Raw genomic sequence first — 24,989 nt, forward strand, 5'->3', positions numbered from 1 at the left:
CATTTAGCATGGAAACACCATTAGGAGATATCAACAATTAGCTTTGAATTCTCAATTGAAGTAGACAGTATGTTTCAAAGTGTTCAGATGAAGAGATTGCTCATACTGCATTTTGAAAAAATAATGTTCCGGTTGTTCCTCTTTATGTATAAAATACCCTATATTTGTATTAGCAGTTTGCTGATTGCATGTTCAACAGGTAAAGCAGTAGCTGGAAGCCAAAAGCTTTTATAGATTTCTAACGTGACCTACAGCATTTCCTTTAATTTCTTATTTCTAAAATGGGTTGAACAGGAAATTATTTTGCCTCTGCGCAAACACAAAAAAACCCAAGCCGTTGACATTTCCAGCAAAATTCCCCACCCTGCATCAGGGTGAAGAGTTGAAACCTTAACACTTTTGATAAGCCAAAAAAATCCAAGATAAATCAATCATCTATTAAAGTTGATATATTTCAATGTAAACATTTTCGTGAGCTAATTCTGAACTGTTTTGTTTTGAATCTGACCTCCTTTTAACAGAAAAGTATTGTAGTTGGTTTAAACTCCAAAACAAAGAACTGTTTAAACTGGAACAGCATGTTTCCTTTCGCTCTAAACAGTTTTAAAACTGACACCAAGATGTTGTTCAGCTTCCAAAAATATCTAGATTTTCTTTGACAAAAAAGTGGGGAAAGAGTCTAAGTTCATCAGCTATGAAAAAGTAAACATTAATACTGGTTCACATTTTATCAAGTTCTTGATCTGAACTGCAAAGCTGCACACCATTAGTTTGCGCGCACAGGCCAGTAACTGCCTTTCACCTTGTCCTCCCTTCTTCAAGCGTACAGCAGCACGAGAAACCCCAATTTTTGTGGACTTACTTCAAAAAGAAGCCTCTACCTGTGTTTTCTTATGGAACGGCATATTGGCACAGCAAATCCTTTCAAGGTGACTGTCATCTACATGGTCATCACTTAAAATCTCTCATAAAATCAGTTCACTGTATACACTCCTGTTAACAGACAAAATACCACCGCCTACCAAAAGTAGGGTACAAGACTCTTGGTCACTGAGTTCAATCTGCTGGTCACTGGGTCACATGTTCCATTTCACACAGCTATTGAGTACCATTTTTTAAAACAATTACACAGATGGAAGGTTGTTCTGACTCTAAACAACTCTGGATCATTCCAAAGAAACAGAACAGGTCTACGTTGATTAAGTAGCTTGCCCATTTGTTTAAGGAACACTGCTCATCTCTTTTCAGTCAGTCTCCTTTTATTCTTTAGTAATATTTTACGTTGACGTACAAGTATGTGATAATTACACAAAAAAAGAAGTTTCTGGAGAGCCTTGTAACACATGCCTGACATCTTCCTTCACAGACTTGGACAGAAAATGCATTCCTCTGCCAATCCAAACTACCATGTTTCAGATCAACTGGATTCAGTCACATTTGCACTATTACTTTGAGCAAGGCTGAAGGTATATTTTTTAATTATTATTTATGCTTTGTTAAATACATCTAGATCTCTTCATCATTTATGCTGTAAATAATTGTTTATTAATTGAAATATCTTCCCTGGACTACCTTTATATTACTTCCTGCAAATTTACTTTTGAAAAGTCGTGGCAATATTAAAACCAGGATACACTACCAGAGTGTAACATACACCAGACACAGCACCGCAAAGGGTACGGTGCTTGAGTGTAACAGCACTGCATAAAGTACAGAATGATACATTTATTTCATACTTAAAACCAGCAAAACTGCCTAAACATTCTACATTAACATATCAACAAACTGTTATCAAAAGCTTTGGCTACGAAGAGTAGTTGGACTACAAGCCTTCCTTGAGAAGCTGACATGCTTCTTGAGGCAGTCAATAAACTAGTGAGCAGTGTTGATCTGTTTGTGCTTGTTCCTGTTCTATAAGTGTTTATAGTAGAAATAAAAGGTGAAAATACTTGTTTGAGCAAGCTTATCTGCCAACTGCTGTAGCAGAGAGCACGCAGAGCACTCGGAAATGAATCTCAGACTGAAAAAGAAATATAACCAAGGGGCTTAGAAGCCTAAGTCCTCTTTTAAAAACTAATGTTTAGACAGATTTTGAAAGATAATTAGTTATCTGAAGATGGAGCTCAGCTTTAAGTCCTCATAACCAACTGCTTGTGTTGTCCTTTAATAGCTTTCTAGCAGTGATTCATCTTCAGCCATTCCTTTTCACTCCTGCTCATCTTTCTTTGAAAAAATCCCCCTTCAGCTAAATCAATATAAAAGAGAAAGACGCATGCAAATATTGTGATTTATTGGAGGGCAGTTCCAGATTCACTGTACATGCTGAACTCCCCATAGCTTCATATAGTCTTAAAGTGTCTGTGTACACAGCAGAGAGGAAAGCAGGGTGCTGTACCTTGGGGAAATACTGCACCAAGTCCTTGTAACAGCATTTACACACTTCACCATCTGAGCAAACCTTGGCAGCAATTTCCAAACTTTTCTGCTTACAAACACAGTGCCTGCTGCAATCAGCCTTTCCAAAAGACTGACGGCTCCAAATACGAACATAAGTCACTGCAGTTCTCCGAGGCTTGCTACCACCCTTGGCTGCCACCAACCCATCACTCTTTAGCAGTAACAAAGCGCTTAACAGGCAGTACTTTCCTGCTCATCAGAGTGATTCTGAAGAGCAGCAGCAACGCTATAAAGCGGGACCCCTCAGAAGAAGGCAACAGACAGGTTCATTGCTTTATGGTCTAGAGATGGACTACAGCTGTTAGGAGAGCTGTAGGAAACACCGCATCTCCTGCAAGGCGGCGGGAGCTGTGGCACGGCCTGGGGTCTTGTGGGGTCCCCTGGGGCCTTGTTGGGGTCCTGGCTCTGGTCTGGAGGCGATGAATCGCGAACAAGAAAGGTGTTACCGGCCCTGCTGCCGGTCCCGCTCCTCAGCCGGCTGCGGGAGGAGTCACCGCACCACCCGGCTCTCGGGACAGCCAGCCGCTGGGGCTAGGCAATCCAGAGAAAGACGCAGCTCAGCAGCTTAGCCCCTCCGAAGCCGCAGGACCGACCTCTCCCTGCCGGCTCCGGCCCCTCAGACCCGGCGCGGCCGAGCACACGGCCCCTTTCGCGGGGAAACTCCCCGCGGCGGCGGCCGCCGAGCGGGGCACGGCGCTTCTCCTCCGCCCCGGGGCGAGCCCCGCAGCCGGCTCCGAGGGGGCTGGTCCCCGCTTCCCCCCCTGCCGGCCCCTCCGCGCAAACCTCCCCGGCCAACTTTCTCCTCAGCGGGGGGAAGCCCGCGGGGCGGGAAGGGGAGTTGGGGGGGGAGGGAGGCGGCACCCCCGGCCGCGCTGCTTACCCAGAAGCGGGACCCGCAGAAAGCCTCCATGGCCGCGGCAGGGGCGCAGGAGCCTCCTCCAGGCCCACGCCGGGCACCAGACTGGGGGAGAAGCCGGCTCCTTCCCTCCTGGGCGGACCGGGGGCGGGGAGGACGGGCGCGGTGCTCCCCGTCCCGCCCTCCCCGCCGGCAGCGGGAGGCGCCAGCGCTACCGCCCCGCTGCTCTCGGCCCCTCAGGCCGGGAGGCGCCGGCCGGGGCCGCGTCGCCTCGGCGAGGCCTCCTCAGGCGGTGAGGCGGCCGCTAGAAGGTCCGAGGCCTCCCCTCAGCCGGCGGGGCAGGCCGAGGGCAACCCCCGGCCCCGCTGTGGCAGTCCCTCAAAGGCCGAGCACCCCCGGCTGGTGTCACGGGGAGGGAGAGGGGCCGCCGCAGCCCTCCTCCGGCCCCTAAAGCCTGGGCGCTGCTGCTGAGCTGTGGCTTCTTGCTTTCCAAGGGTGACCTCCCTGTGGAAGGAGCAAGCCCCCAGGAAAACATTCCCCTGGCTGGTGTGACCGGTGCTGGGACAACCAGACCCCTGCTCTTGGAGGGGGGCGTTGGTTGTCCCCACACGGCAAGCGAAGGGTGGGCCGAGGGACGGTCACCCAGGGTGGCTGCACGAAGCTGGGGTATCTGCTGGGTTCGGGGACCACGTCCATCTGTCCAGACCACTCAGGCTAACGTTAACATCTTGGGGACGCTCGTCGTCGCCCCTTGAGAGCGGTGTGGAGCGTGATTGCCTCAGCGGACTTAAATGAGCTTTAATGTGGACTTCAGTGTGACTTAAATGAGCGTCACATCTCTTACCCATCCATCTGCAGCCTCTTCCTTCATGCTGATTGCTTCCACTGTAGACATGTGGTTAAACCAGTGGCGTGGATCTATTTTCAAAAGCTTTTAGTCAATAAATTTCACGTATATGTGTAACTAATAGGTTTTGTAATGTAGCACCTTGGACACAATCTGGATTTCACCTCCCCGTGATGCAGAAGCACTGTTTGCTTTCCTCTTGGGCAGGGCTTGCCCTACAGCTTTATTGACCTTCCAGCACCTGCTGTTCATCCACCCACTTGCTGTAGCATCTGGTTCAATAACATTACCTCACGCAAAGCACCCTGCTGCCACAAATCTACTTAAATATTTTAAGAGTTTGAGTTTCCTTCCTCGCTGGAAGGTGAGGAACCATCAGGCAGAAGGGTGTTGTCAAAAATGCTCACCAGAGCAGAAAAAAAGTGATGAGAAGCACAGTATTGCTGTGTCCCAAAAATATTTCATCCCTAAAGAAAAAATATTCTGCTGATCTTTTATGAAGGTCACTGAAGATGCTAGGGGTGATACCCACTCAGAGTACTATCAGAGGAAGCCGTGTGCTTCCCATGAACAATGCTGAGAATTTGTTTTAGACATTTACTATAACCTGGCTAAAGGGACACAGTTCATATTAGTGTGGGAAGATCTTGCCCAATATAAGGTTCTTGGGTGATTGCCTACAAGATTTGAAATATCGGGCTGATCCAGGCTAATCAGCACAACCCTCTCACGAAAATACTAGAGGAGCCCTAGACAACTGGGTGAACGAGATTTTCTAAGGACATCATGGGTTGTCTTTGCAAGTCTTATATCAAAACTTTTGTTCAGTGGAATTGCACCACAATAAAAGTTTTAAGAAAAGTCAGTAATAGCTGGGAGTTACTCCTTTATGGCAACAACCTGTGAGAGCAGTTGCTCCAAGAGAAGTGCTGAGAATTTGGTATCTCTTGACACGTGGACACGCACTTCTGTGTTTCTTGCTCCACAGAGCAGAACTTTGTGCAGTTTGAGAATGTGCCCAAAATTAAGACCAGCTCTGATGTTATGTCACAAGTACAGAGGCACCTCAGGAACAGCTCCTGTAGGCTGTGTGTATAGGAGGGGAGAGGTTTATTTTATCAGTGTACTGCACAGTTCCATTGACATGTGCAATGTAAATTAATCTCTGATTAAATTATTGACTTCGGTGGAATTGTTCCACTGTATCCGTGGTCAAAGTTCCTGTATTAGCATATTTTCCCTGGGTCTTACAGGACCCTAAAGTAGGGGGCCCTAAATGATTCTGCCTCTTGCTTCATGTTCCTAATTCATGGTGGGCAGCTTCTGCCTTCAGTAGCAGTTAGTGCCATTAAACAGGGATGGTACTGATGAGTGGGTGCCAACTGGGGTGCCAGCCCCCCCTTTGATTGCGTGCCCCCCCCATGAGCTCAGGGAGAGCCACCAGGCAGCCAGCCTGGACCTCACAGCAGACCCTGCCAACTTGCACTGTCTTTGCAGTGTAATTACTGACTTCCAGGTGCTGTCTGGCAAAACTGACTAGCAGAGAGAGAAAAATCAAAGGCAGGAATTAAGGAAATATTAAAGTCTTAGACAGACAAGATGGGGGGAAGCTTAAAAGCTCCTGCGAAGAGCCATGGTAAAGGATTCTGCTGAACCTGGTGCAGAGCGGAGCCTGAAGCACTATCTCAGGCAGCTCACTTTGGTCCCGTTTCCTTTAGATTATGGGAAGGAAGATGGAGGTACCTAGAACATGTCATTACTCCTGTGACATTCCCCCAAATGCAAGCTAGCTATGCAGGAAAACAAAGTGGCACCTTTGGTGCAAATGTCAGAGAGGTCAGGAACTCACGTTTTCACACTGGACATTTATTCCAGGGAGTGGCAAGATCTGATCTGGATTCATTCAGTAATATATTTGCATCCTCTTTTCCATGCCAGCTGCACAGTAAAGGACTTTTTATCTGCTAACGCATAGAGCAGGTCAAGTCAGCGCAATCACGAAGCACCTACAAGGCACACCCAGGGCCACGCAGCAGAAAGTTAGCTATCAGCTGGAGAGATTGGCTGAGGCAGGACAGGAGGTAACATGAGAGAGAAGCTGTTTGTGTAAGCACAGTGCCAGGTACGAGGCAGGCTTCTTTTCATATTGCACCTCATGCTGATTTGCAAAGCAGTAAAAGCAAAATGAAGTGTGACTGACTCCTGAAGAAATCTGTATAAAGGAGGACATTTAGAGTTGAGGGTTGGGGAGGGCTTGAGCATGTGCAGCTCTGGAAGTCACAGTTTTATGGTTAGTTGACTATAAATATCATCTTCTTTCTCGGAACAGCAGAGGCTCAGCTTCCTTTCCAAGACCCAAAGGTGTCACATTTTACAGATGGTAAGAAAAAGAGTCTGCCAAAGCAGCATTTACAGCAAGGCCCTATACATTTACTTTATAAGAAAGGGGATGACACCTTGTTTTAACACACATAAGATGTGGACTTGTAACAAACTCTGCTTAAAGTCAACACTGCATGAGTAGCAGCAGACTTTGGGTTTCTTCTCAAGCAGTCAACGGTGTTGCATATAGTGTGCATCTCTCTCCTTGCAGGAAAGGATTTAACTTTAATTTCCTCATTTCTGGAAAGCACAATGAACAGTTTAGAAGTCCCATGATAAACCAGATGAGGGAGTGGGCTGGGAATTTGCAGCCCCAGTTTTTATTCACAGCTCTGTTTTGGGGCATATATCAGCTCCGTGGCTTTGTAGGCAAGGAGTGGAAGGCAAGATTGCCCTGGCTGAAAGAACAGAGGCAGCAGTTCCCTGGAAAGCCAGCGCAGGGAGGTTGGGAGCGCACTGCATTTGGCCTGAAGCTGCACTGTAAAGTCATTCTGTCTACTGTGGAGTGAGGTGGGGTCCACCCAGTGCTTTAAGGCTCTGTAAAAGGAGAAAATGGTGTATATATGACTCCTCCAGGACACCGTGTGTAATACCGTCTTCCCCTGTTACATGAGTGCTCCTACATTTCATACTGACAGCAGTGAGCAGGAGAAGAATCTAGACATGCAGAGAGCTGCCTAGATCGCCCCAAAGTAGTCCTGGAGCTGCTCCAGCAGTAAGCAGCCAAACTCTGAATGCACTGGGCATATCTCTCTCACCTGCTAGGTAATTCCACAAACATGCTCTCCAGTGCCTACAGAGGTTGACTGAAGCCACCACGGCAGGCATAACGCACCCCAGCTTGTGGGTGGTTTAGCTGCAGAAGGAGCTTAGAGTGATGGATGACCAGCGACAAACAAGAGGCACGTGGTACTTGGGCCTTCTGGAGCTGAGACCCAAACTATCCTACCCTGACAACTATCCAGCCCCTGACACAATTGCCACAGCTTATCCTCTCCCCCATCAACTCAGCCACCCCACAAACCCCTCCTAGTTTTAATGGGCTGAAGTCGTTCAGGATTTCACCGCAAAACGGGCACGCAGAATTCACAGTGGTTGCAGGAATCCAAACACTGGGTCCTGCTTTGTTTGCATGATCGTGGAGTTGTCACCAGGCCTTGGCCACACTGAGATGGTGGCATCTGTCAGAGCAGTTCTGCACCGCCTTTGCAGGTGTCAGCACAGCACATGCTGTCCACTGCAGTATTTTTTCTTTGTAGAATGACTCCAATATTAACTTTGTCCCGATTTCCCCCGGAACAGCCGGATTCTGCTTCCCGTTCCCGTAAAATAATTGTTAACACAGTAAGTAATTAAGTGGTTTAACCATCCTTTTCATTTCCCAGCTGGACCTGCAGGGGTCTTTGGTTGCATTAGTTAGAGTATTAAACAGATATGGAGAGATTATCTATTCAGGACCTTTGAAAGCTTGCCAATTATAGCATCCAGTGACTCAAGCAATAATAGAAAATGCCAGAGGATGTTGCAGGATTATATAGCGTGTTGTAAACATATCCGAAGCATTGAATACAATGTGTAAAAACCACCTTAAAGTCCAATCACCCTCAAATGCAAAAATGCCAGCAAGGCAATGGCTTTCACTGATGACGCTGAAGACCACACCAAACCAAACAGAAACAGCAGGTTATGGGGGATCTCAGGTGCAGCCTGAACTAATGCACACAAATATCCCAGCTAAACCACTTCATGGCATTGCCATCTAGTGACAAGCACTCAGCCTGTGCCCGAGCGAACACCCGACCTCTGAGCACCTCAGCACAAGCCACGTAAGATGGCACAAGGCCTGCTTGATTATCCTCCTCCCATGCTGGTCCAAGCAGAGGTTAAACACCGAGCTCACAGGTTGTGGATGTATTGTAGCTGCTGTGTGCGAGTGCACAGCCCATACGGGACTGGCACGGATTGGCACGCACAGGGAGGACTGTGTGCTGGGCTTCTATGTTTTGCATGTGCTTAAAAGGACACGTAAGCCTGTGCAGGGACAAACAAGCCTCTTGGGTGCTGCCACGGCCTCTGAGATGTTAGACAGCCCTAGGACTATCCCTGGATGGGCTGTCATCTCCCAGGGCTTTGCACAAGCCTGAGCCATGCAGCTGGGGAGAGGAGAGAGATGCCGGAGGGTGTGCACAGCAGCCCGGCTTCGAGCAGTTCCCGCAACGCCGGAGCAACGTGTGTCTCTGCTGCGTGGCTCCACTGGCTGGCATGGTACTCCTGAATCTGGGATAAACCCTTCCTCTCCTCCTACCATAGGAAAGGATTTTTATAAATTCCGTGGTTGAAAATCCCCACAGAAGTAGAACTCTGTTGCTGCTTCTGCAACACCGAGCTAGGAAACAAAGAGCTTCACGGGCGGGCAGAACTGCCCCGCAGGGTCCTTCGTACACATTCCCTGGTAGCCGAGGTGTCCCATTCCCTAGTCGCCACCCGGAGGACAGCTCGCCCAAACCCGCTCCTCGCCCCCAGCCCACTAGATGGTAGCAAAACGCTGCGCACGGGCGGCACCGGCACGGTCGTGACCGTGGGCTCCCCACGCCCCCGGGGCTGGTGACCCCTGCCCACCTCTGGGCAATTCCATTCAGGCCTCTGTCCCTCCAAAACTTTATTGGCCTTAACCCTTTAATCTGCGGGATCCTCACCCCCTAGTAGCTGATCACAGCTGGCCCTTTACGCCGTGCTGGTGGCAACAAAGGGAGCCAGGCACGTTTCTTTAAATTGCTTTTTCCTACCTTATTTGGGGGGGGCAGGATTCTAGTACAGGTCACATCTAAGACTTGTTGGTGTGTCTCTGTATCTCTGGAACACCCGAAATACAGAAGGCACAAATAGGCCTTTCCTATTTCTCATGTAGCTACTTGCAGGGTTTTGCAGAGCTCCGGCTGAGAGTTGTGCTGTGCACACAGCTTTTCCAATGGGACACTGCTCTCCAGAAGTTCACCAACTGTCTCAACTAAGCCAGAAACAAATTAAATTTGAAGTGCTACTTCCCTGGATACAGCTACCATTACACAGAAAACAAGCTAGTTTCACGTAGCATCCAAATTACTTACCAAACAAAATAACAAAGTACCATGCCCTAGCTCTGGCAAGTTGAGAGCATATCCACAAGCAGCCAGCCTGGGTGGGAGCCTTCTAAAAACCACAAGCAAAACTCAGCAAAAGAGCTTCATACAGGAACACTCACAAAACAGAGCAGAAAAACAACCCCCTTCCCAAACTCCTCTGAAACCCAGCATTAGAAATACAGGGATTTGACATTCTCTATAAGGAACAACCACAGGGCTAAACTCACCTGCGTGCAGAGAGGTGTGAAGTGCTTGAACCTGTGAACTGCTCCGCTTTCTTGGCTGAGCCCGGCTTACTTTAATGCCGTGTGGATCCTCCAGCCTTGGAGGGATGGGAAGGCACTTCAGTGGTTCCAGCCTGAGGGGTTTGGCCCTGCAGATGCATTACAGGTCTCACCCCTTGAGTCCTGCTCTGCATGGATTTGCATGGGATTTTGCACAGGATTTTGCACAGATCTACATTTTCCCTCTGTTTAAGGGCTAACTTCCTTCCTGCTGTTTTCTGCTCAGAGACAACTGTGAGAAGGCCTTTATCAAAACCCCCTCTAGACAACATAACCACTCGGGGTGTCAGTTTAGGGTCCCTTCTGCTACAGAGCGGTCATCAAGTCATTCAAGCCAAAGTGAGAAAGAGGGCTGCAGAGCACCTAAATGCCTGCTTCCTTCCTCTGGTGGCTGCTCTCCAGAGGAGAGGAGACTTCACCTTAGGAGCTAATTAACTCATTCACTAAAGGTCCCTGAAGAGTTCAAGGTTCAAATGTTTCTGGTAGTATCTAAGCAGCATCAGGGGGCTGAGCCCCCGCTGCCCTGCAGCACGCAGTCTGCAGCTCCCGGAGCGGCACCATCCCTGCCAACTCCTGCTTTGCAATGAGCTAAATGACTGCAGAAGTGATGGAGAAGAGGCTGCTGTAATTCAGGCTGGAAACCCTGAAGTTGTGAATGCGTGGAAAAGGCCAGCATCTTCCTTTTCACAGCAACGTGTTTTCATGGAAAGATCAAATCTGTCCCTTCTCCTGACTCCTTTCTCCCCTTTGGCTGCAGCTCTCGCCGTTGCAGTCCCGGCAGCCTTCTCATCGTTAAGCAACTTGCAGAGCTGGGCTCTGCCAGCGTAGTGTGATCTGTAGGAACACAGCCGATGGTCTCGCTGGTAAAACAGCACACCCTGGGCGATGCGTTGGGCCAGATTCGCTTGCGGTGTCAAACCGAATTGCTTCACAAAGGGCCGACATTTCACAATCTTTCTTTCAACTTCCCGGCCGCTGCTGCTATGCAATACCTACTCCAACTGTTCGCAATTAAAACATGACCAAAGATTTGACCGCTCTGAATGATACAGATTATCATCAGCAACAACAAAAAAGGGAAGTGCACAGTTGTTTTCTTTTCAAAAGCTTTTAATAGGACACATTTGTTTTTGTCATTTGTAAAGATTTACACTCATTTTTTGTTGTTTTTTTTTTTTCTTTTTTTAAAAAGGAACATTTTAACCCAATTTTCCCCATGAATACCACCTTTTGTTGCCCTGACCAAAAGACCTCGTTTTGGCCTATATACCTGATACAGTATAACAATATATTAACTATTAAATACAAAGTTCTATAATATATACTAGGTTGTTACGGACATTGCAATGGTACTGTGCCTACTCTAGTCACCTTGTGTAATAGTGTACATGGGTTATTATAGCCAAAGGGGCAGAAAAGGGGAGACTGGGGCATAGCCTAATTTACAACGGTAACGCTTTAGTTTTCTTTTTATTTTTTCTTTCTTTTGTTTCTCCTTGAATACACCTTGTGCTGAGTGCAATCCACAGAAGTCAAAAACAGTGTTTTCTTTGCCCTCCTCCAAATTATCTATAGTATAAACGGCCTGTAACCGAGCTATGAAAAATCAGTTCTATGTGCGAGGGGCTGCAAGAATGGAATTTACATTTTTCCAGACACGTCTGCAATCTCTTTTTCCTCATGTGTCAGACTGGCAATAGCAGAATATCCTCCTCCAACCTGTTTACAGTAAATCCACAGTAGTAAAGTGCTGGTGTGCTTGAATGAACTGGATAGCCATGCGACTACTTTACCATCGATAGGGGCTGAGTTTTGGGGGTAGATGTTTTATATGGGTACAGTTCTCGAACAGTAATAGCACTGCAATATCGTAGAACTTGAGCTTAGCTGCTTGCTTCTAAATGCGACCTGGATGCAGGCTCTGAAACTAGGCTATACATGTTGTAATACAGTAGGTCTGGCTCCAGGCTTATGAAAAGAAACTTGTAGATAAGAGCTGCTTCTGTTCCCAAGATGCTACGCAGACTTTTAACAATTTCTCTACAGATTTCTACAAAAATATAAAAAATTCTATCAACATAACCATTCTACAGAATTCCTGTGGATTTTGTACATTTTGTTTAAAAAAAGTCAAATTCTATAAAACCCCCCCAAAGGTATTTAAAATTATCTTAAGATTATTGCACACACTGCAGTACATTTGTATTTGTCTTTCAAAAGGGCATCTAGAAAAGACTTACCGGTTTAGAAAACAAACTATTTTACATGGATTTCTTTTCCTGAATGCATCATCATAGAGTATTTTTTATTGGCTAGTCTTTACTGAATATTCACGTATGATGTAAACTTTTTCTTACTTCCACAAGCCTTGTCAGTGGGCAAAACCCCTGGTAGTGAAAATAGAAGAGCCTTTAGGCGTTCTGTTACGTTTGGAGCTGAGCATTTGGATTAACATCACAACACTGTTTTGTGCCACGATTTCAAGCTAAAATGTTCCATGTTTTTTTTGTAAGGAGGGAACTGTATGAGTAGTATCACTCCAGCTATGCAAACACAATCCTAATCATTAAGGAACCAGGGTCAGCAATTTTAGTGGCCTAGCTATTTTCCCAAATTATTTAGTACATGTGAAAGGAAAAGCTAAGGCTCATTATGAGTGTAAAACCAAAAAGGGATTAAGAATATTTCTCAGGCTTAATACACTGTAATTTTATTATTTCCTTAAATATGATCTGGGGGAAGAACTGATGAAAGGTTTGTTTGAAATCGTTGCTTTAAACGGGCTTAACTCTGGATTTGGACTGGCATATCAAAGAAAGCGGTCTCCATATGGGCCCATGTTGAAGAGGGGAAAAATGTCCCAGCCAAGAGTTAATCTAACTGCAGTAAGTAGTACAGAATGTTAATCCTCCTACTTCAAATACACTGATTGCCTGACTTCCTGCTGAAAGCCCTTACATTTCTCCAGGACATGTAAATCAATAGGGATTGTTTATGGAGTAAACGTCCTCAAGTGAAAATAAAGGAGCTTAAGACCTCGCATAGGCTGTTAGGTATGAACAGCATCTTCTTCTTGTATGTATACTTGGAAGCTAATGCAGATACATGTAGTCGTAACAAGTCTAATCTCTGAACAGATAAAAGGCTGTACATCAGCATGTTGTAGTGATTTGAAAAGATCAGTAGTTCTCAAGAAGTTGCAAACTCCTGACTGACAGAATTAGCACAAATCCTCCTCTTGCCTGTGCTGGTTTAAAGACATGATCCAGCAAAGCCTTATCCATGTACGCAGTTTTAAACCTGTGACTATTCGCACACTTCCAACCATGCCTGCAGAGTCTTATTTACCCTACATCTTAATGTGATTTCATGGAGGTTGAGTGAAGTTAATGTCTGGTTTCCATCAGTCTTGTGAAGAGCGGGAGGTGTCAAACCGGGCCAACCTTTCTTGATTTTCAGGCTGTGCTGTCCAGTTATACAGATTGCTTTTTGCAGAGGGCATTAGCACAGAAGTAAACAGTTAATTTCTGAGATGACTGACATTAAGGACATGTTATAAAGTAAGGACATGAATTCCATTTTTATTTACTCTGTATAATGATGTTGCTGCTTAAGGCTTTTTGTAGGTTGGAAATAAAATTACAGTCAGGGTGATGTAAATTAACTCTAGCAGTGATAGCAAAAAACCTGACTTTTTTTACTGAAAATCAACAGTCATTTCAGTACCTACAGACTTTCTTACATGTATTCTGTAAAATAACTTGCGGTAGGCCTTGATTCTGTCGAACACATAAGCATATGATTTTAATTTTCAAGAATTAGTTAAATACGATCAACCTCAAGGCAGTTTAAGCAAGAGCTTAACTTTAAACACGTGCTTAAGCCCATTGCTGTGTCATGTCTCCACTGAATTCACCCACTGCAAATCTTTAACATGGCCTTACTCTCTTACTTTCCACACGGGCACAGAAAGGAGGGGCTCCACTGCAAACAGTGGACTTACAGAGGTGTAAAACTCAGCAGAAGAAACAGTCTGTCTCGGAGACACTAGAAAAACATCTCAGAAGTGACCACAGGCTTTTGTTGCCTCAGTTTCCTAGGCACGTATGAAAATTAGCCATTGACATGATTTTGTGAGTCACCAGTGGATGATCTATAATATCCTTTCATAATTTAGCATTGTGTACGGTTAAATGGCTCTACATTCACCATCTTCAGACATCTATCAGCATGTTGTACCTTCCTGGGTTGTGCACTTGCTTTCACTCTGGATGTCGATTTTATGCAAGATTGGAATATTATTTTGTTAAAAAACTGCCACTGCATTTCTGTACTACCCAAACAATGTTTTTTCCCAGAATATCATTGAAGTCCAAGGGGAAAAATAAATTACATTAAATAATCCTTATTTACTGCTGACTGTGGGATACATTTCCTCTGTAATGCACTAATTGGCTACATTTTGTGCTTTGCAAAACAAAATGAAACCCAAACAAAACAAAACAAAAAAAAAGAGAAGGGATTAAATATATATTTTTTAGGTTAAAATATTCATAAAAACCAACTTTATCTCAGAAATATTCTGAGATACATAAAATAGAAGAAAATTAAACGAGTCTTTAGTCACAAAATGTACTACATCCCGCAATACTAGAGTCAATTAATTTAATAAAATATAATATACATATAGATTCTGCACATTGTATTGCTTTTACCTAAGCAGAACATATGCTTAAGTAAGCGTGATATAGGTTAACCACTCTTTTAACCAGCTGGTTCTTTAATCTTTCTTTGGAAATTTTTTACCCAGTGCCATTTTGGAATACAGAGTTTTTTAATTTTTTTTTTTTTCTATTACATGAAAGGAAGAAAACATTTGGCACCAACAGAAAAGTAACTCAGGGGTCCATTTCCGTTTGATCAAAGGAAAAGCTAGGAAGTGTCAACAAGTCTTTCTTTGTGGTAGGAGATGTTGACATACTGTCTGGAAGCAACGAATCCCCTATATCCATCGAATCCTTGGACTCACAAGATGGAGCACGCCGTCTCAAGCAAACATCTCCACTGGCAGGTGAGATGCTGTGAGGTCCTCTAGGTAGCAAACTCTGTCCATCGGGTGGATCTATAGATATGCATGGAGGGCTCAGTTTTTTCTTCTGCCGTGTTCCTTGCAAGCCTTCCATTTCACTTACCACCTGACTTATGAAGCCAGAAGAGCTAGATGTGGAATGGTGCTGAGGGCTGTTTTCCATTGAACAAATTTCTATTGAATGTCTCCTTTGATCATCTAACCAAGAGGGTGGTTTTTTTAGAAGACCCTGGGTGTCTACACTGTGGTATTTCTTCAGGTCCTTCAATGTAACGTTGCCGGTATTGCCTACGTTCCTCTTAGGAGTGAGAGGCTGAACCTCTGAACAGGCACTCGAGGCTGTACAAGTTTCTGAAGTGAAAGGCTCCGAGGAGCTGTTTATTTCAGATACTTCTTGGTCCATTGAACCTCCAGGTGTCTCCTGATACGAGTCTGCGCAAGCACACGATGCTGGTGCCTGCTTTGAAATATTATACTGATTGTGGGAATGCTGCTGCGTATGAACGCTCGCCCGGCTCCATGCAGCCAATTCATTCGCTTCTGAGGGCGTCAGAGCCACTGATGACTCCTCCGTGGGCACAGCGGGGACATTTGGGTCAGAAAGTTCACTCACCTCGGTGTGGAGATTCTCCTTGCTATCCAAAGAGTCGTTCCGTATAGCCATCTGTATCGGAGCGCAAAGGGATCGGGGAGGAGGGGAGTTGCCAGATGAGAGAGACAGACCAAACAAAGGTTAGTACAAGCAAGGCGCAGCGTTTACAGGGCACTCAACTCTGCTGAGATACCTCAGTGCAGACCCACTGATTCCTATAATGGCCTGGTGGTGTGGGTTCTAGCAATTCCCATGCTTCAGAGATCTGTGGGTTTGTCCCTGTGTAAGTGACAGCAGAATTTGGCCCTTCATTCTTCCTAAATGGTTGACCTTTAGCTTTCTTCTCTAAGGATGGAGGGCTGCAAAACCAGAATGCCCTCACCCAGACTTAGACATATTCTTGTTACATGAAGGATGAGGGTCTACAGCAAAGCCCTTTATAATTTTAGCAGCCCAGGTACGAGCGGGAGAAGGAAGATGTGCAAGTGAGGCCATGTATTCCCTTCTCTAGCTCAGGCAATGCTGAGGGCATGGAGCAGGACCCCCAGAGCCAGCGACGCTAGAGCAACCACGCTCTGCGCCAGCATCAGGGCGACAGCCTGTCCCTGGCTTTGGTCCACAGGCTGGAGCCACGACTCTGCACCATCTTACAGCAGGGGAGCTGGAAAAGCTCGAGTCCAAAGCTGGACTAATAATAATAATAATCTGTAATTATTTCAACTTATTCTGATGCTTGAGTTCAGGCTTCCTAAGGCACATCTTGCCTTGGCTGTCTTGAGCCGTTTGCAGCATCAGTGCCTGCTGGCAGAGAGAACCTATGGCATGTTTTGAAGGCTTTGTCTTTTCACTGCACTGCATCCCTTTGTCAAAAGGGTTTATAAATCAGCCACGTTAACTGGCCCTTAAAGGCAGAATCTCAGTTTGAGAAGACTCTTAAATGATCTTAAAGATTAAAAACTTCACAGAGAAATGTGGAGGAAATGCGTACAGCTGGTCTCAGTCCTTTAGAGAAGTGTAAGGAGATGAAATTCCTCATACTAAGGAATGCTTTTGTGACAAATTGCCACAAAATGATCTTAGAATTTATATAAAAATTGTCCCGCAAGGATCGTTTGAGCCAAATGATCTCTATTCAGGCAAAGCTCTCATCAGCTGCAGTACGCACATGTGTGCGCGCAGAAACACAAGAGTCTATTGCTACATCTGCACATTGGGCTCCCTTTGTCATCTGTGAGAGTTGAGAGAGTATTTAATATGGCAGATGATTTTGTCCAATGCTGGTGAATCCTTTCTAGTTAAAATTTTACAGCATAATACTGGCAACTAACCACAGTCAAGAGCGGAGCTAACTCTGGTCTCTTTAATGCCAATAGTTTTAGTGAGCGTTTGGGAGAAAAAATCACGCATACCCTGAGAAGAGACACAGACCACAAAAAAATAGAATACAGAAGCAAAAAGTAATTATTGTCATTACTTTTGCTTGTACACCAACCTGTGTTGCACACAACGACAGTATTAGTCACCACCAGCTCTTTCTTTCCCTACGATACAGGCATCTTTGGTAATTGTTAGTAGTAACTGTTTGTACAAATGTTTTACTGGTTTGTTCCAAAATAAAAGGACTCTCTGCCATCCCATTGAGGTGTACACCTGTAGTAGCCACAGCTTGGTGTGGGCTACACCTTGGATACACAGTCCTCGAACCAGAAAATCAATATAGTTTTAAATTCAGGGACAATTCCCCTGGAGAAAAGCTTTTGTGCGATGCACTGCCAAGGAGAGTATTCCTCAGCAGGGAATGTTCTCTCAAAGCATCCGATCCACTCATCTTCATCTGCGAGTGCATCACTAATTGTCAAACTTTCCGGAGTCTAAACTGCATGTGGGGACTGTGTTCACTCTCCAGCACTCTGGAGGGGAAGGGAGGTTAAACACACAGGTTTTAATGATGGAGGAAAGTGCATGGACCAGGTATGTGGTGAACAAGATTTATCTATACACAAATTTAGGAAAGGAGAGGGGACAAGGGGGGAGGAAAAGGAAAGAAAGAAAAGAAAATCAGAATTACATGCAATATATGTAACAGTAAGGAAAAATGGGTACTACAAACCAAAATGCTTTGCTAGTTTGGGCTATTCTGATGTGCTAGTAACAAATTAGTGGTGGAAATAAAAGGAGCCAAGCAGAGAGCACTTGAGCAAGCAGAAGTGTCGGGAGCGTAAAGGGAATTTTGCCTCTTTAAGGACTGAGTTTCACAGTGTCTGGCCATCTAGATTGCAATTAACAGTAACAGCAATACTGCCCTGTTGCCAGGAACAACCTTACCGCTCCCATTAGCCACACTGGGAGCTGCTTGCTACTCAGGAGCATGCCTAAGGCAGCACCTCGCTAACCTTCGGAGGGATCTGTCCGGCCCATGGACCATAACTGCTCACTGTCCCAAAGCTTTTTTCTCTCTGAAATGTCACTCCAAGAGCATGCTCATGTCACTGCATGAGCAGAGAGGGGAGGGAGGGGAATAAATCAACTTAAACGTATGACAAGGTTTAGAAAAAGAAGCCTTCAAAATATGAACAAAATTAGGCTGAGGAAGATGACTAACATGGTAATTTATTCTAGATGGATCAGTTCAAAAGGATGGGTCTGTTATTCATTAGGAACCGAGAGAGAGTGGTTATGAACTGGAATCATGACATCAATTAGTTTCCCCATTAGCAGTGATTGGGGTAGCTGGCCAGCCCTGTGCAAACGAATACATGCTAGGAATTTCTTATGTCAATTTAGTATTACAGACTAATGTAATTGTTAACCCTGGTACTTCACATTCGTTTTTAGAGCTTAATGAATCAACTGTCTAATTTGTCAATGTTGATTAAAAGATGAAAGAAATGGGAATATTTTAATGAAAGAAAGAAATTGCTTTTGAAAAAATAGAACTGATCTATTTTGTATATAAAATCAGGCCTGAAACTACTGAAGAAAGCAGAATTTGGGAATCAGACATGCCTCTGGTCCTGGTCCAGCTGCCCGATGAAAAATGCTTAAAAATGTGAGAGTGAAGCACAAGTGTAAGTATTTTACTAAAAAAGATAAATTTAAACTTATGCTTCCAATCAACCAGACTGGAATCTTTGATTAGATCTCTCAGATCTTTGGTTGAATCAGGATTTAAATCAATGCCAGGCAAAAACCAGGGATAAAACCAGTTGCAAAATAATGTGTTCTGTTTTGCATATACTCAAACTTTTCAAAAGCAGACAGGAGATTCAAAAGGATCTTAATTTTCAGTTCTCACTGTAAAAACGGTATGCTTTCCATGATGGTTTTGCGTACGAGATATCCAGCTTCCTTTAAACAGTTTTCCCCTTTTGAGAAACGAGAGGAGCCAGAGGAAGCATGGCCTGGGATGGAGTCTGCAGTCCCTGTGTCCTTTCAAGCACTGAGAAGATCACAGCAGTTAAGAATTAGTTCCTTAACCCCAACAAGCCCCTGGGGAGCATTTGGCTGCATTTGTGAAGAGGACTGAAAAAAATAAAGTGCTAACAATGTGGAGAACATTTAGGCATGTTGCCAAAGGAGATGATACTCATCACGCACATTCTTTGGAGACTCCTGGATAGCTTTCAGATCAAAATCCATCAACCTTTTTGTTATTTCTGTAGGAGAGTTACAGTTCTCCGGAGGTTTCTCTGTGACTCCCTCCTTGAATTTAAAGCATGATTAACCTGGAAACAGGACAATATAAAACCTCAGCAGGTTCATGATCATAAGTCTGCTTACCTGTCTGCGGAGCAGCCTTTCAGCAGAAGGAGAGTGCACCTGCTGGGAAACCCGAGGTTTGCTCTCCCTCACCAAATGGTCAAGAGGTTTTACGTGGTGAAAATGGTCTTTTGGAATTTGCAGGAGAGAGCTGGTGTCCGCCGGCTGCGACTGCACCGATGCCTTTGAACCTTGCAAGAGGGAGAAGAGACAGAAATGTGACATGTTCATCCGGCAATTGCATCCCAATCTCAATGACCTTTCAGAGAAAGCTGCTCTGTTGCACCTTGGACCAGACAGGCACGGCAAAACCACTGAATTCAGCAACTAGCTATCCATGATTGGGAAAAAAACCTCTCATCTACTAGTAAATTATTCCAAAATTGTCTATTATTTCATTTTTCTTGGCATTTTCCCCTGATAGAACTGGGACTAGCTCCTGTTAAGAGCAGAAGACTATGAACTAGAAGTTCATCTGGACTGGCAATTTCTACATCCCTGCTTTATGGCCAATAACTTTGCAGGCAACCATACATCTAGCACCGCAAGGATCTGACTTTGAAAGACTCTAGAAAAGGATGTCTCCGTACCTGATCGTATGCTGAGACCGACTGCTGGGGTCTCAAAACCAGCATGCACGTTGGAAATGAAGCGAAAGGGAATGGCACCTGGCAGCTTTCAAGGCTAGTTTTACAAAGCATCCCAGGAGAAGGAAACACATACTCTCCAGCCTCTTTGTGACCCTTTGTGGTTGCTGGCTACTTCTTCTAAAGGGTTTGAAACTCTGCATGCTCCCCCCTACAGGCCCAGCATTTTTCAAAACAATTCATTTAACCTGGACCGCATCCCAGAGAATCTCATTTGTCCTGGAATCTTTCCCAGAACAACAGCCCCATTACGAAGGAGTATTCAAACAAATACCTCCTGCAAGTGCCAGTGTTTCTGACAACAAAACCTTTCTCAGCTTGAAATATTATGGCTTAGTTGTGGTGATTTATTAGAGGCGCCTGGCATCTTTTGCTATCTTCACAGCACTTTATAATATTACAAACTGTAAACAGGTAGGGGTGACTTCCCCCACCCTGAAAAGCAGTGACATTGTAGGTGGAACAGGACAACGATGCATATGCCAAGATTTGGGCACCTTACCCACCTCTGAGCACTTTGGCCCGCTTAAGACGATTGGAATTTCACCAGCAGGAGAAAAACACAAAAGGTTTAATTGCTTAATGTGGTTATGAATAAGACATCAGCTTTACCTTTCCAAAATACTTCTCCTACATCTCAGTGGAACAGTTTTTCCTGTGGATTTACAAGGGTGCAATGCCTGCCCCTCCCCAAGCCAGGGCTGTCAGATGGGGCTATTCAGTTCTCCAAGCTGGAAGTGCAATCTTGAAGAAAGAAGGTACTCAGAAATTACCCACTTTTTGGTCATGTTGACGTGGTTTTTGTTCAAGACAGGACAAACACATCTGAATTAAGGGTCAAAAATGCAGCACTGGAAAATTCCTCTGTAGCAAATGGGATTCCTTCATGTGGCCAGGGATTATAACTACAAGGAATTTTGTTGGCTGTTAGAGCACACCATAAATTCTGGCTCCACTGAAGGTAATGGGAGTTTTGCTATTGACTTCAGTGGGATTTGACCAGGATTTTAGCTGCACCTTTTGCATTATGTGCAAACAGGTTCTTCAAAGGACAGCTCTTGACCTTGAAAACTTTGTATTATCGCAGTGATTTCTCACAACTCCAGATTCATCTTCCTCCGTTGTGTCCACATTTTTTGTCTGCTGTTGAACAGTCGCTATTCATCCAAATTCTTATTACTATGCAAATTTCAACATCTTATTTCTAATCTGTTCAAATCTCCTACCATTCTGAACAGTGCTGAAATTATGTTCTGCTTAGAGGCTTTCAAATGACAATGCTTGTAAAAACTTCTCTGTCTTATCTGTGACAAATGTCTAAAATGATGGCATGTACAGAAGAATTAAAGACAGCTACATTCACTTACCAGCAGAAGGTAACCCTTAGCAGACAGAGTAAATGAAAGCACATTGATAAGCACCGGGAGGCAGCTGCAAGTACAGGTACAGAGGTACAGGTAGAGAGAGAGCCCTTGGTATCTGCAATACGCTGTATCTAAGAATATCTCCGAATTTAGCGCTAAGGCGTATATCCCAACCATGCACACTGGGAAGGGCAATTCTACACTCTCTCATCTTTCCATTCATCTCACACTGAGATCTCTCTCACTTCAGCACATTTATGTTCATTTTACAGGCATTTAGAGACACCATTTTCCCTTCTTTCACAGATGTTCCCGTATAGAGCTTCCAAAACCTGCTAGAATAGGTACTGCTGCAAAAAAACAGACATGAGGAAATATTTTTCTGCTGGGATTTTTGCTCTGGGGCCATAGCTAGCTCAGGTGAGATGGATGGAGCCCAGGCTGTAGGGACTGTAGCCCTTGGGGAACCAAGCAGGGGGACAATCAGCGTTGAGCCAGGCCAACTGCTCGCTGTCACATTGCCAAAAAGTTCAGAGGAAAGGAGTTATCTTTAAGAGCCTGGACTTTGTAAGTTGCGGAGGGTCTTTGCAAAACCATTCCACAGGTCTGGATGCCAACACGTCACTGCAAACCGAAGGCAATTTGCTGCCTCCTTCTGAATAGCTTGGAAAATCCCAGCTATTGCTACATTGGAAAATCCTGCTCTTGTCCCAGCTGACAGATGTGTACCTGACTGAGACTTGTGATGTGCCGGATTCCTCTCGCCCAGGGAGGCAGGGCAGGGGCTGGAGTACGGCGGCTGGAACATGTAGCTGTCATTTGGCAAAGAGTGGGTACGCCCCACCGAAGGCTTTCTCACGCTCAGCAAGTCCTTGCTGGGAGACAGGGTCAGCGTATCGTCTTTGGAGCGGAGATCAGCCTACAGGGAAAAACCACAGTGAGGGAGGAAGACATGACGGGGTGGGAAGAGGAGAAGTGCCCAGAAACGCTAGCGACAGCCATTGCAATCAGTATGGCACGATGGGCATGCACATCGTCAGTATGTACAGGTTGCACGAATGGATCTACCAGGAAGCTATACCCCTCATTTTGTATTGTCAATAAATTGTCACACAGAATGAACCACAGAAACAGAGGAAGCAACACTGTAGTAATAAACCATGACTATTTCAGGGATATGCAAAGAAGGCATCATGCCTCAAGGCCAGCAAAGGTCACATGCTTTGCATAACTTTGATCCTCTGCAGTAACAGTAAAGCTCTCTCTACGTGCCCTCATCAGCAAGTCAGACTTTTGCAAAGGTGAGTAGTTTCCTCTCCTAACAATAAAAGAAAAAAAACAAATACAAAAACTAGTTTACAGAAAATATTCTCTATTCTGGCTCCCAGCACAATTTTATTGGTTTTTCTTCTCGCATAATGAATAACTAAACCCATTTTATTGAAAGGGATACCTAAACCTACTGCTTCAGGGTTAAAGCTATTCTCTGATTAGAAGGGATCTAACGCAAGCGAGGGTTGTTGTATATATGTTGACTGTGGAGTTTTTACAGCCAAAGAGTGCCTTGGAATGGGCAGCACCAGAGGCAATATCAAATGGGGTGGATTCAGGTCTGATTTCATAAGGATATGTCTCCACTCCAGAAATATTCTTGGGGTGTTATTTTGCTGGACAGTATTAGCAAAAACGGAAGCAAAGTCAACTTTCCTGGATATTTCTAATGAAAGAATTTGTTCATCTTTAAAAGGTCTCCATTGAAAAACACAGAAATAAGATGTGACACTGTAGTCCGATACAGTATATTGCTGATCATTTTTGGAAAACTTTAAATCTTATTTTCTGACAAATATTCCCTTCACTCAGTGCATTACAAGTTTTCTGAAATCAACACTGAGATTTTTTTCCCAATTTTATCCTTCAGTCATAAACCCAAAATTTCACTATGGCATTTTGTTTGCACAAGAAACATGATGAGATTAAAAGATTTACAAAAAGGAAAAAGAAATGAGGAAAAAAGAAGAAAAGGAAAAAAAAAAAAAGACCCCTGTTGTAAATTTAATGAAGGAAATGGATCTGCACTGTCATGCAGCATTAGTTTCAGTCCTCAGGAACCTGCCGATTTGGATATAGCCTGGATACAGCCTAGATAAGAGAGACTGCAGTCTCTTGATATAGCTCAGGGAAGGAGAGTGAAACCTGTGCTGGTAAAGCTGAGACTTTGGCTTCGGGAACCCCTCTGTTCCTCCCTGCCTTTCCCTTCTGAACAGTATGTTTACGCTATTTAGCTTTCATATTATTTAGCTTAAAGCAGAAAAGATGGCCTGAAACCTGAGATTTCAAATTCAAAACCATTTGGATCTGAACACAAGAATTTGGATTCAAGATCCTATCCAAACCCAACCTTTAATGAACCTTTAGGTTCATTGACAGGATCCAATACCACAGCGGGCTCATTTCCACTTTCTGATCATCTCAAGGGAAATCTCATCAGTGAACTTCATGAAAACCATTTAAAATGGCTGCAAAATGATCTTCCGAGTCCAGCTCACAAACAGAGCAGTGGGAGCACATGACTTTTTGGTTCACCAGTAGTTTTGAAAAACATGTTGTTTTGGCTTGACTGAAAATCAAATCTGAGTTTTCTGTGAACAAAAAAAAAGTCCCAACCCAAATCTATTTTGAGTCAAACAAAACATTCTGAGATATTTTTCAACCAAAGCTGTGTCTAAATGAAGTGTAAAAATACTGCATTTAGAAAAGATTTCAATGAAAGCTTGCAGTTTTTCAGGCGTTTGGGAAACTGTTTTGACCAAGGCACTTTGTTGGTATTGACACAAATTCACAAACCCCTTTGTTCAACCTGGTTTTGCTCTTTTTTTGCAGAAAAACCATCTCTCTTGGCTATAACCCTTGAGACTTTGCTATGCTGTCAAACAGGTTTGTCTAAACTGATTCAAAACTAGAAGGGCTCTCTCCTCAGTCCAGCTCTCCCGACTAGCTAATTTTGAAACAAAAAGTCCCATACAAAATGTTAAACGTAGTTTACAAAATCTTTTGCACGTGATGCCATGAAGCATGATGGGAAATATTGTCACGGTTTAAGAGATGTTTCCCAAATAAGTGCTAATTAGGATGACAGTCAACTAGAATGGCAGAAAATTTATCAACAACACAAACATCCAAAGGCAGGTACATGAACAACAACAAAGAAAACAAGAATGATCCAAAAATGTTGGAAAAGGAGTTATGTCTGTTGTACAGCAGAAAAAAAGCACTTGACCGCTACACAGCTAAAAATGTCTAATGTTTCAAAGAGGAGATGGTTAAGGCAGGGTTCAAAATACTGGTTATTTAATTCAAAAAGACACAAAATAGTCCAAACTTTTTTCTTTTTTTTCCAGCGGGATGACTGCTAGTAAGAATTCAGAAAACAAGCAGTATCTCGGAGAGATCCCCATCTGATATTTGTAAAACAAACAGTCTGGCACCAATCATGCAAAAACCCTTGCGGTGCCTCTGTTCATAAAGACAAAAATCCATTACAAACCAAAGGGTTGTAGATGACCCCTCAGCAGAGGACACGAGTCATT

The 24,989-nt window shown here is 44.4% G+C and overlaps 2 protein-coding genes across 21 annotated transcripts in view; both read right to left on the reverse strand.

Moving 5' to 3' along the window:
• The window catches only part of ABCC3 (ATP binding cassette subfamily C member 3), a 51,748-nt gene extending 48,297 nt beyond the window's left edge, over window positions 1-3,451 (reverse strand). For all 3 annotated transcript variants that reach the window (XR_008238282.1, XM_052808213.1, XM_052808214.1), the window contains exon 1: window positions 3,338-3,451. Coding sequence is in view for 2 of the 3 variants with exons in the window: in XM_052808213.1 (XP_052664173.1) it covers window positions 3,338-3,367 (30 nt within the window). In the remaining variant the exon portion in view is untranslated. The remainder of the gene's footprint in view (window positions 1-3,337) is intronic.
• Window positions 3,452-13,509: 10,058 nt separating this feature from the next.
• The window catches only part of CACNA1G (calcium voltage-gated channel subunit alpha1 G), a 150,799-nt gene continuing 139,319 nt past the window's right edge, over window positions 13,510-24,989 (reverse strand). For 15 of the 18 annotated variants that reach the window (XM_052807431.1, XM_052807432.1, XM_052807430.1 and 12 more), the window contains 3 exons: window positions 22,129-22,318; window positions 19,410-19,579; window positions 13,510-15,701 (listed from right to left, as the gene is read on the reverse strand). In XM_052807431.1, the coding sequence (XP_052663391.1) occupies window positions 14,847-15,701; window positions 19,410-19,579; window positions 22,129-22,318 (1,215 nt within the window). In that variant the 3' untranslated portion in view covers window positions 13,510-14,846. Of the gene's footprint in view, window positions 15,702-17,121; window positions 17,623-19,409; window positions 19,580-22,128; window positions 22,319-24,989 lie in introns of all 18 variants that reach the window. The other 3 variants (XR_008238190.1, XM_052807442.1, XR_008238188.1) reach the window with 3 other exon arrangements.

The sequence above is a fragment of the Harpia harpyja genome, chromosome 14 (genome assembly GCF_026419915.1).
Source record: "Harpia harpyja isolate bHarHar1 chromosome 14, bHarHar1 primary haplotype, whole genome shotgun sequence".
NCBI classification, from domain to species: Eukaryota; Metazoa; Chordata; class Aves; order Accipitriformes; family Accipitridae; genus Harpia; species Harpia harpyja.